Source organism: Micromys minutus, assembly GCF_963924665.1.
Source record: "Micromys minutus genome assembly, chromosome: 8".
Lineage (NCBI taxonomy): Eukaryota > Metazoa > Chordata > Mammalia > Rodentia > Muridae > Micromys > Micromys minutus.
In genome coordinates, this window is record NC_137977.1 from 29,123,772 (window position 1) to 29,136,403 (window position 12,632).

The window sequence follows — 12,632 nt, forward strand, 5'->3', positions numbered from 1 at the left end:
AAGACACATAGCCAGAGTTTAGGATACTGCATAGCACACAAGTTAAAAATATAGTATATTTATAATTACTTCCGGTTTTAGTGTGTTGATTTAGACAGCTTCATCTTGAGATTGAAGGAGAAATGCTAACTGAAGGGGAAAAGCTGTAAATTGTAGGGGTTTCTCCTCTCCAATTTACTCATTTCAGTGCAGTAAACTTAGCCTTCAGTTGATTAGGTGAGCTGGAAGGTATGCTTATAATTATTTAAGAACAAGCATATACAGAATAGTGATTTAAGCCTCTTGCTAACTGCGAGGAGGAGAAATACCGCTTTTCCTAGCTACCCGGTAGTTGGTTTAGGCGTGACTCAGTTGGATTTTGATTGGTTCATATAATGCAGAAGGAGTCAGCCTGAGCTATTAGTGGCTAATATGGGTCTACATCTGACTCCTGGAAGTCGCGCGGACACGTGGCTACGTTAGGCTGGGCGGAACTTGGGAGGACCCAACTTTTCTTTCCGCAAGAGGGCGCCGTTAGTTCCTCCTTGCCAAAGTCTTATTTCCCATAAAGCCTCCAAGCGGCCAATCAACTGACAGTCTCAATACCGCTTTCAAAGTCGGCGGGCCCTTTACCCAATAGTAAAGCAAATGCCGCCCTAACGTCGAGATTGATGGCGACCTTCACCAATCATCATATGGATTTCGGCTAGTCCCACCTTATGTGAGTGGGATTGACGATTCCTCCGACCAATTGGGAACGCCGGGTCGGCGGGTGGATGAACGCGGCTGTCTGTAATGGCGGAGCGTGGCGGGGACGGAGGGGAAGGCGAGCGATTCAACCCGGGGGAGCTGAGGTAAAGGGTGCCACCTTCCCTCACATCTAGGCGTGCTGGCGCCCCAGGGGCTTGGGCTGGCTTCAGAAACCCGAGGGGACGGATGGGGACAGGAGTCGCGGCGGCCCGGGGCCGGACCGCGTGGGGCTGGCGAAAGGGGGAAGGGAAGGCGGCTTGAATGAGAGCCGGGCCGGGGCTGGGCTGCGGCCTCCTGCGCACCGCGTCCTTTGCGCACCGGAGGCCTGGTCGGCGCCTCATCCTCATGCTGCGGCCCTCTTGCCGTGGCGGCCCGGCTCCCCTCCGCCGCCCGGCCGGCGTTGCCGGACCCGCCGCGGCCTCCCTCACGCCCTCCGCGGCCTCGCGCCGCCCGGCCTCCCGCACCACCTTCCCCAGCCCCGCTGTTAGCCTCCGGCCCTGGTTTCCGATTCATCTTCTTTTGTGAAGATTCGCAGCCCTGACCGTTTTGCGGGTCCACGAAGCCGCTTCTCTTAGGCTCCCGTCCCCGGATCCTCACAGCACGGGGTTGGAAGAGTTGCAGGCGGGTTTCGCAGGCCACAGGCGGTGCCCGGCCGGTCGCTCGTCTACCCAGTAGTCCAGGGGACTCCTCAGAGGGCGTGAGGCCGTCGGGCGAGCAAAGGTTGGAGTTGTGAATCCAGGAAGTGGCTCGATCTGTCCGGATCCCCAGCCCGCGACCTCGTCCTGTAGCACCACAGAGGCAGTGACCTTTTTTCCTCAGTCTCCTCACTCAGTGCCTTTGCCGTTCGTGATTAAAGTTTGATCACAGTGATCGGGAAATGCCCTCTCTTTGTTTGATTTCCCCCCTCCCCCCAGGAGAAAAAAAGGTGGCTTATTTTATGTATGAGCAGTTCCCCCCACCCCCCGTAAGGGAAAATGCCATTTCAGAGACTCAGTTCCCATTCTGAATTGTGCCCCTTGCAGCGTTTAAAAGGAAGACTAGTGTTTTCTAGAGTTAGGGGTGAAATTTTTTAAGGAAATGGAGATTAGTCTTGCTTAGAAGAAAACAATGGCTTTCAGGTTCAGAAAGTCACTCATAGAAATTTCTTCTATGGCAGGAACAAGGTTTTGTCTTATTTCTGAGATGAATCTTGAATTTTTCACTCCCATACATGCTCAGTGAATGACTAGAGTACATTTTCAGGGCGTTCCAGTATTAGCGATAGAAAGTTTACTTTTGATTTTGATTTCAAGAGGTCCTAGGGAGCTAGGAGTGAGTCTAGACTTTATTGCAAAACTGATTCCAATAAAGCTTTAATTAGTTGACCTGCTGCAAGTATTTTGTGTCTTGGCTTCTGGGCTTAGTAGGTGCTTGTGGAGCTGTGTGTGGTGGCACACACTTGCAAATCAGCTTTCCGGGAGCCGAGGCAGGAGGGTGGAACATTTCATAGGTTACATGTGACTCTCTCCTTGCTTTCCTGATCACATTGTAGAGAGTTTCTGATAAATGGGCTATTTATGTGTGGAAACTGCGATTTGTTCTGCATTTGCATTCATATATGTTTCATAATGGGGTCTGTCATAGAGCCTGAGAAATAAGATGCTTAGTAGATGTGTGGTAAATAAGCCGATATTGAGAAATGGTTACTCTATTGTCTTAACTGCTGTTACGCATCTTATGACAGTTACTGGGCAGGTGTCCTTTGTCCTAAAGACTTTCCAGTCTCATTGAGGTTGGTCCAAATTTGAAACTAAACCGACCCCATCAAATGAGGAAATCAGCCTGCAAGGTGTGAAGAAGCACTGTGGAGTTTGTTGGCTGGGTTTGGACTAAATCCTAGACCCATTGATGATTCATTGTTTGCCTCCTGTGTGTATGTAGGTAGCATTTTCAGTCCATTCAGCTAAAGGGTTTTCTCTATAAGGAGTTTGCTTATCTGGATAGGCTACTCATAGAATAATATATTTGCATTTCTAGGTCTTTTGTGGGGTGCAGGGTAAGTTTTCTTCATGCAGATAGGCTTCTTTTCCTCAGAAATGTTAAAGTGGCTGGATGTAGAGTCTCAAGTGGCTGGCAAGTGCTTTGAAATTCAGAGATCCAATGTTATTCATCACCTCTGGTTGAGGAAATAACTTTCGGAGTTACTTCCTAGGGCCTTTGTTTACTGCTGATACTATGACAAGGTACTTCAGACATAGATTTCTTCTGGTAAGAACAGAAATGAGAATACTCTGGCATTACTAGAGAATAGCTGCCTTAATAAGTTTTTCCTTTGTAAAAGTTAGTATTAAACTTATTTTGGGTTGCTGTAAAAATTAAGAGTATGGAAAGTGCCCATGTAAACTATCCTGGTAACTAGGAAGTGTCCAGGGTTCGTGATCATTACAAAACAATATTGTACAGTTTCAGTGTACAAAAAGGAGCTGCATACTGACTGGTAAAGGCAGGTGATGGAGTGCTTCACAGCATTTGTGGTACTTGAGAACTCAGTGGGCCTGTGAGGCAGCCTCTAGAGGAACAGGTTGAGATTCGGGCTGAGTCAGTCATATAAAGATGTGGGAAGAACATGCCAAGCAGAGGGAACCAAGGACCACAAGGCTGCAACATAATTAAGATAGTTGATGTATTTGGCGATCAGGCATAATGGAGTCTGGAAATGTCCGCCATGTCCAGGTAAAGTGAGGCCTGATAGTAGCTGGGTAGTAACAACTTTTCATGGTATTTCTGTCAGTTGCTGTTCCAGGTGCTTTATCTGCAGACTTTGGTGAGGAAATATTGGAAGCAGTGTATAGCCTCAGGACTTGTTCTACAATAATTATCATAGAAAATAGGAACTTTAAGCTATGGCAGCAGGATATTAGTGGCAGATTTTTAAAAAGAAATCTGGAAAGTTAACTAAGCGCCTTATATAAAGCACTATGAAGCATTAGGAGTAATTGAAAATGATAGCATGACTGACTGTGTATTGGCTATTACCTTAAATTGACAGGGATTATCTTGTTGAACAGAAATCTGAGGTAGCTTTTATTTGAAGCCTTCATTCATTTTCATGGTAGGTAATTCAGACTTGGGAATTATGTAACTAGCCTGAAAAAGAACAGAGCTGGTATGGCTTAATGGTTCTAGAGGCCAAATGCTGGCCAATTCAGGAAGTATGAAAATTTAAAGAAATACTTAATCTAGATTTTTTTTTTTTGAAGAAGGAAAGACTGACCAAAAGGACATCTAAGATTAAGATCTGTCTGCCTGTCTCTGTTTCTCTCTCTCCCCCTCCCTCATCAAGACAGGGTTGCTCTGTAGACCAGGTTGGCCTGGAATTCAGAGATCCACCTGCTTCTACCTCTTGAGTGCAGACTTTAATAAAGGTGTGCACCACTGCTGGGCTAAGGTACCTTTTAAACTAAGCCGAAACAAATGTTTTTCCTGGTTAAGTTTGCCTTAAAGGTATTCCAGGATACTTCTGACCTGTACCTCCCCTATTCCCCACCCCCAAAAGATGTTCCTTAAGTTATACTGGCTGGCAGAAGACACATCTTCCCAGTTACAGTTGTTGCTTTTGACTTCTACTCGGACCTTTGCCACATAGGCTTGTTGGTTAAATATACTTGGTATAGTAGTTTATAGTCTCTTGTTCTCCTGACAGGCACTTTAGTTAGTTAATTTGGAAGTTAATATGGAATTCTTTTGATGGTAACCGAATTGAACTGATATGGAAATTTTCAGAGCATAAAGGGAAGTTTTAAGCAGAGCTGGAAAATGTAGGAAAGGTGCACAGAACTCAGAGTGATGAGGAAAGCTTGTAATACTAATTATTTTGTGTGTTTGTGTGTGTGTGTGTGAAAGTGCACCTCCTTTGAGATAGATAGGTTCTCACATTGACCTCAAACTCACTGGGTAGACTAGATTGGTGCCAGCAAGGGCTAGGAATCTTCCTCTCTTTGCCTTTGAAGCATGAAGTACACCATCACACTTGACATTTTTTTAAGGATTTTGGGAGCAAACTCAGGTGTTAATAGTTTAATGATTGAACCAGTCCTCTAGACTCTGATCATTTTCAGATTTATATAAGAATATTATTGTTAATCTGGTTTTTGAATATGGAGATGTGGTTTGTGTGTGTAATGTACAGACTTTAGTTTCTCCAAAGATCTAGGTAGGTGCTCTAATTGACTTTTGAAAAAATTTATTATTTAGAGATAAGGATCTTGGGTTTCCTAGAGTGACCTCAAACTTATGATCCTCCTGCCTCTGTTGTCATCCTGTCATTCCCCCCTGTCCCAAACAGGGTTTCTCTGTGTAGTCCTGGCTCTCCTGGAACTCACTGTAGACCAGGCTGGCCTCAAACTCAGATCTACCTGTCTTTGTCTGCGGAGTGCACCACTATGCCTGGCCATGAATATTTATTTTTATTTTGTGTTTTGACATTTTGCCTGCCTGTATGTCTGAGGGTGTCAGATATAATAAAACTGGTGTTGCAGACAGTGGTGAGCTGCCATGTAAGTGCTGGAAAGTGAACCCAGATACACTTCCAAGTTAGAGTAGCCACTGCTCTTAAAGTACTGAGCCACCTCTTGAAACACCTTTTATGAGTATTTAATAGGCCCTAGGCCTTACAATGTACTGGGGATTTATGAGTGAACAAAATTCCTCTCTGCAGGGGCTTACTGGACACTGGCATTTTAATTCTTGTTTTACCACTGAACTATCTCTGAGTGGTTGGACACAGCATTTTCTTCTGTATACCTTAGTCCTTACCTGTAAAATGGGATTAACACTGCTCATAACCTCATAGAACTGTTACTAAGTAGCAGTATTTGAAAAGAGCATAGTATACTCCTGGTGCATCTCAGCACTTCAAGGATGATTCTTTTGATCACTTAGGGCAGAGGTAATAATGCTGTTGTGACAGTTGTTTGTTCAGATGCCCTGGAGAGAATACAGTAAGATGTTTGGCCAGAAGAGTGAGGGAAGGCTTTCTTCAGACACACAATATTTGAAATGTTTTAAACTGCATTTTTTTCTTCTAATAAAAGAAATATTTTTACATAATATTTTTTGTGTGCCACAGTGCATATGTGAAAGTCAGAGCAACTTGTAGGAGTACTATTATGTGGATTCCAGGGATCAAACTTTGGTCATCAGTCGGGGCAGCAAACATCTTTATTGCTGAGCAATTTAATCAGCCCTCTTTCCTCTTCTAAAAATGTTGGCAGTTCATGCTTTTAATTCCAGTGCTTAGGAGTAGAGAGGAAGTGGATGCGAGTAGTTATCCGTGAGTTTGAGGCCATTCTTGTCTACATACATAGTTACAGCCAGGGCTATATGTAGAAACCCCCTGTTAAAAAAGATACCTCAGACTTTAAAAATCATATAAAATGTGAGACGTTTGCTTTTTTTTGATATTCTTTGTATTTCAGGTGTTATCCCCATCCCACCAATCCCATCCCCCTCACCCTCCCAGAGACTTTTGCTTTATTCGAATGCTGAATGCTCTTTAATTCTGAACTGCTTATGGTTCTTAAGGTTCTCAAGAGAGGGCTTGCCAGTGGTGGCACACACCTTTAATCCCAACAGGAGATGCAGAGTCAGGCTGACCTTTTATGAGTTTGAGGCTAGCCTGGTTTATAGAAGTAGTTTCAGGTCAGCCAAGGCTACACAAAGAAACCTTGTCTCAAAACAAACAGTTGGAGCATTTTCTCTAAATATATTTGTCTGTTTTCTGTTACTATTGAAGTAGCCTAGGTATCAACTTTTAAAGTTGATTGTTTCCTAACAGTAGATCCTGCTACCTTTTATGTGGTACTGCCTCTGTTGGTATAAACCAGAGATGATGTTGAGTTGTGCTTCTTTAGCCTTTAACTTTTTCTATATGACACATTGTTTCTGCATAACATCCCTCCAGAACATTCATTATGTATACACCATCACACAAATATGAAGGTCAGAGGGTAACTTGGGTGACTTAATTCTCCTTTTACCTTATGGGTCTGGGGGAAATCAAAATTTTGGTCACAAGGCTTGATATTGGTGCCTTTACCTGTTGAGTCTTCTGACTGTACCAGGAGCATTCTGTATTCGTTATTGGAGGTTGTATCGTCTTGGTTGGATTGTGGGGTGTCCCTTTCAGTCATACCTAATCCATCATCTATCCTTAGGTAGACAACATTAATTATGCTAACCTGGTATTACTTCATTTTTTGATTAGAGTGGTTTTTTTTCATTCTATCTTGTGACTGTGTGGAGAAGGTATTTTAAACTCATCTAAATATTCTCCCATATCGCCATTCTCACCTCATTTTTACCAAGTGGTTGCAAAATAGGGCTTTCCAACTCTTGTTTGCATTTGGTCACTTTGAAAATGTTTATAATTCGGTACTGAGTAACTACTTTTGTAAGTTTGAGACTATTCCCTGTTCTTTCCCACAGGATGGCTCAGCAGCAGGCCTTGAGGTTCCGAGGCCCAGCTCCCCCACCAAATGCAGTGATGCGAGGCCCGCCACCTCTCATGAGACCACCTCCTCCTTTCGGCATGATGAGAGGCCCTCCACCACCACCCAGGCCCCCCTTTGGACGGCCTCCTTTTGATCCTAATATGCCACCAATGCCTCCCCCAGGAGGAATACCTCCACCCATGGGTCCACCACACCTCCAGGTAAAAAATCATAGAGGTTGCCATTCTTTGGTTGGTTATATATAGGTTTTGCCTTAAGATTCTGATTCTGTTTGTGTTTAAAGATTTTTCTTTCCTGTTTTATTTTATGTGTATGAGTTTTGCTTCCATTGTACATATTTGTACTGCATGTGCGCCAGATACCCATTGAGGCCAGAGGAGAGATGGTTGTAAGCCACAGTGCGGGTGCTGGAAATCGCTGTCTCTTTAGCCCCTAAAGATTTATTTCAGTTAAATGTTTTTTTTATGTTTTAAAGTTGTGTGTGTGCACACACAGAGAGGCCAGAAGAGGGCATTAGATCTCCTCTGACGCTGGAGTTAACAAGCAGTTGTAAATCACTGGACATGGATACTGGGAACCACACTTGGGTTCCCTGGAAGAGGAGCAAGCATTCTTAACCACTGACTCAGTTCCTGATTTTTCTTTCTTTCTTTTTCCCTGGTTTTAAAATTTTTTGAGACAAGTTGTTAGTCTCTAGTCGTGGCTGGACTTGACTTTTCTGTGATCATTCTGCCTTAGCTCTTTAGTGCTGAGATTGTAGGTATGAGATACTCCAGCAGAATTGCAAGTTTTAATTACCTTGAATTTACTAAGGAGATGGTCTGCATATATTGCTCTTGCTCCTTAAGTTATTAATATGGGAATCAGATCAGGAACTTAAGTGGTGATAGAAAAAAACTACTCAGAAAATTTGGCTTTAATAGACTAAGTTTGTATATATCCTTAATAATTTTGTGGATTATCTTCTGAAACCTGTTTTCTGTATGGGAAAAAGACTTTCAGATTTTAATATGCTGATTGGAGGATATTTATCTTTCATGGTTTATATTGCTAGCAAGTATCTAATAGGTGTAGATAAATAATATATTCTTTAGTAATTATCATTTCTAGAAATGATGTCTAGGTTCAAATTTGGAAAATGAAAATAGATTTAGATAATAGTTTTTCTGTCAAGTATTTTACTATTAGAAAAAGATTACGATACTTTTCTAAGTAAAAACTTGTGATGTACAAAGAGGTGCTTCCCTTTTATTCTTCCTTTTAATTTGATAGGAAACTACTGTTTAGCGTAGGCTGGACTTGAGTCCACCAGGTGCTCCAGACTGGCCTTGAACATGTAGCTGTACTGCTCTAGCCTCTGGGAGCTGGGATTGTTGACATGCACCACTGTACTTGGCTAAGCTTGTCTTTTAAGTGGAAGCATGAACATAAAGTGTACCCATGATGGTATAATCTAGAATTAGCTCCTGCCAGTATTTTGACATTTTTGTTATTAATCAATTTTATTACAGATTAATTATTTTTTAATAAGTAGTGTATTTGAATAGATACCTGTTTGATTTTACAGTTTTTTACTTTTATGTAGAGGTATAATTTAATATAACTTGAAGGAAATAAAGTAGTTTATGATTGACAGTAATTGTTTTTGTGACTTCACAGAGACCACCTTTCATGCCTCCTCCCATGGGAGCTATGCCTCCTCCTCCGGGTATGATGTTCCCACCAGGAATGCCTCCAGGGACTGCTCCTGGTGCTCCAGCACTGCCTCCCACTGAGGAGATATGGGTAGAAAATAAAACTCCAGATGGGAAGGTAAAGTAGAGAACTTAATTCAGCTTGTTTTTATGGTGGCTAAGTAGTGAAGCTCTGGTAGATTGAGGTTGTGGTACCCTGTGCCTCAGGCAGTGTTAAGGTTATGACTCTGGGAGGACCTGTGTTAAAGGTCACATGGAGGTCTGTATTTTAAATGGTGTCACAGATTCTCAAGACCATCTTTAGGCTTGGGAAACATTAGCAGGGTCAACACATAGTTGAACTGAGCTGAAATGATAGTGAGAGGATACAAAGCACAGAGAAGGGGCATGAGATCATAAGAAGGAAAATAGACAGATACTCCCCCAGAGTCCTCGGAAGGAATGAGACTGCAGGATTAATTTCTTCAGAAAAGAATGGTAACCACACATGGGAAGTGTTTTCTACCAATGAACTCACATGAACCTATATGGTTTTGGTGGGGTTTTCATTAGAGGTTGGTCATAAAGTACTGTTTAGTGTATACTAAAATTTCATATTCCCAGAAAGAAAACAGACTGTGAGCGTAAGGGGCATCATTTGTATACATGGCTTGGCACAGTGTGCGTTCTTACTTGGGAGAGTGGTAGTAATCTTCTCTGGTATAGATCTTACATGTTAGGCAGAGGTCAATTTTGTCAGCAAGGCTTTCTCATAAAGAGTGTCAGGCTTTCTTTTTGTTAACTTCCTGCACAAAATGTGACATTGACTTTTCTCTTCTGTTTGTAGAAACAGACTTATAATTTGAATATTTTTAAACTTTTTCTAAGACTTTAAAATATTGTAAGACAAAATATATTAACATTTTTAATACTAGATTTTGTGATTATCATGTTTTTCGTCTTCTGCAGGTTTATTATTATAATGCTCGGACTCGTGAATCTGCATGGACTAAGCCAGATGGAGTTAAGGTTATTCAGCAATCAGAACTAACGCCTATGCTTGCAGCCCAAGCACAGGTTCAGGCCCAGGCCCAGGCCCAGGCTCAGGCACAAGCCCAGGCCCAGGCACAAGCCCAGGCTCAGGCTCAGGCTCAGGCCCAGGCCCAGGCCCAGGCTCAGGCCCAGGCTCAGGCCCAGGCACAAGCGCAAGCACAAGCTCAGGCTCAGGCCCAGGCTCAGGCTCAGGCTCAGGCCCAAGTCCAAGCACAAGCAGTAGGCGCTCCTGCCCCTACCACCAGTAGCCCAGCACCTGCAGTGTCCACGTCAACACCGACATCTACCCCATCCTCCACCACAGCTACCACGACAACTGCTACTTCAGTGGCACAGACAGTATCAAGTAAGTACTGGCCTAGTGTGTGTTTGTATTTAGGGGTGTGAAAACGAAATAAATACAGTATTCTAAAATGGCTCTGACATTTCTGGTATTACCCTTGATGGTACTTAAAATATATTTTGACATTAAAATTTTTGAGTTAGAGAAAATAAGACATTTGTATGAGAAGAGGAAATTTTTTCCCAAGTATAGTTTGAAAGTTAAGCTGTAGAAGTACAGTTACTTTAATTAACCAACACTAGTGACAAATACTTTGAGAATTACAAAATTAAGTGTGTTGGGTCCTATTTTATAGAAGAGGACTGATGTAGTTTATGGGATTGTTAGGGAAGTACTGAGGCAGGGCGAATATTGCTCAAAAGACTAAGAGCAAGCCCAGGACATGGATGGCTTTAAAAATCAGGCAGATGTCCTGGAATGTTCTTCAAATGTTACTTCTGGGTGATACTGAAGTCAGAATACTTTGAGTTTTTCTGTAAACCTCTTTTAGAGAAAGTGGGTCCTAGAGTAAGTTATATATAAATGCTGTATATATTGCCTTAAAAACACTAAGAAAGGAAAGAATTTTCAAGCATCTAATCACAGTCCCAATACTTAGAACTTTAAAAAAATAAAATGAGATTGTATAAATGCCAGATTTAAGGGTTGAAGAGATGTAGGTTCTTGCTTTTTAAACAATTATTCTGTATATTGGTGGTTAGAATAGGGATGGTTCCTATAGATTCATGTGTTTGAATGCTTGGCCCATAGACAGTGGCACTATTAGGGGGTGTGGCCTTGTTATATTAGGTGTGACCTTGGTAGAGGAAGTGTCACCGTGGAGGTGAACTTTTAAGGTCTCCTATATAAGCTCAAGTTAAATCCAGTGTGGAATCAGTTTCCTCCTGGCTGCCTATGGAAGACAGTCCTCCCTTCTGTTGCCTTTGGATCCAGATGGTAGAACCCTGAACTCCTCCAGCACCATGTCTGCCTACACACTGCCATACTTCTTGCCATGATGATAATGGACTGAACCTCTGAAACTGTAAGCCAGCCCCAGTTAAATCTTTTCCTTTAAGAACTGCCTTGAACTTCTTGTCCCTTCGCAGCAATGAGACCCAAAGACAAGTTGATACGAAGACTGGCGGGATTTCTTTGGTAGGCCTGACTGTGATTATGTTTGGAGAACTGTAGATTTGGGGACTTTGGATTAGTAAAACAGTGGAATGCTTTAAGTGGGGCTCAATGGGCCATACTAGTAGAAATATGGGAGAGAGTTGTACTGAGGGTAAATTGGAATTTTGAGGTCTGGCTCTAGAGGTTTCAGAAGAAAATTTTAGTGTGTTGCCTAGAAATTGTTCTTGTTTTATTTTGGTGAAGAATGTGGCTGCTTTTGTGTTCCTTTGAAGAGTCTGCTGATGCTAAGATGAAGAGATTTAGATTTAATTGCATTGGTTGGCAAGGGAAATCTCAAAACAACTTAGCATAGACTATCCTGTAGATAGATCATTGTTATGAAGAGCATTTTGATCAGATGTAGCAACCTGAAAAGGAAAATACCAAATGTCTGGTTCAAAGGTTAGAGGGGTAACTAACTGTAGGTGGAATGGAGCTAAGTCCTGTGTTCAAGGATGTTAAATGGAATTAAAGAAGTAGTGACCTTGGGACAAGATTCCACCTAGCTAAGTTTATTGTTTGAGTTTGCAGTTGTATGAGGTACAGTTAAATCATGTTATGTGTTATTATTGTTTTCATTTGGACATAGGAGATATGATTGTGTGTCCGACTGACAAAGGATGGATTGTGATGGCTATTCTTCTCAGTTGTCAACTCTACTATATCGCGAATGAATTACTGTCCAGAAATGGAGGGCATACCATAGTGGCCTTACGTATAAAGATCTTGTGAAAACAAATTAAAAGCTTAGGTCCAGGCATGGTAGTACATGCCTTTAATTCCAATGCTCAGCAGACAGATCTCTGAGTTCAACGTCCATCTACAGAGCAAGTTCCAGGACAGCCAAGCTTAGGCAGTAAAGAAAATCATTGAAAATAGAAAGCTGGTGAAGATGTAATAGAACAAGGGGACCATGTTCCTGCCCCTGCAAGCAGAACTTGAGAATCAAGGCTAGAAGGGTTACTGGGACAATTGATGCTGGTTAGCTGGAGCTAAGAAATTAGTGGTGATAAAAGACTAGCATCACTGAGGAGAAATCTGGGAAATGTTTTCTGAGAGCACAATAAGCTCTGTTCCAGAGGGAGATCTTGTGCTGGCAGCCAGACTTGGTAATGTGTAAGAATCACCCAGATGGTGCTGTTTTGAAAGTATAAAGGGGTCATGGAGAATCCATGAGGCTTGGCACTG

The 12,632-nt window shown here is 42.4% G+C and overlaps 1 protein-coding gene across 5 annotated transcripts in view; it reads left to right on the forward strand.

The window, feature by feature from the left end:
* The first annotated feature begins 764 nt into the window (after positions 1–764).
* Positions 765–12,632, forward strand: part of TCERG1 (transcription elongation regulator 1) — a 48,518-nt gene continuing 36,650 nt past the window's right edge. For all 5 annotated transcript variants that reach the window (XR_013975101.1, XM_080919942.1, XM_080919940.1 and 2 more), the window contains exons 1-4: positions 765–833; positions 7,195–7,420; positions 8,880–9,032; positions 9,863–10,292. Coding sequence is in view for 4 of the 5 variants with exons in the window: in XM_080919942.1 (XP_080776068.1) it covers positions 775–833; positions 7,195–7,420; positions 8,880–9,032; positions 9,863–10,292 (868 nt within the window). In the remaining variant the exon portion in view is untranslated. The remainder of the gene's footprint in view (positions 834–7,194; positions 7,421–8,879; positions 9,033–9,862; positions 10,293–12,632) is intronic.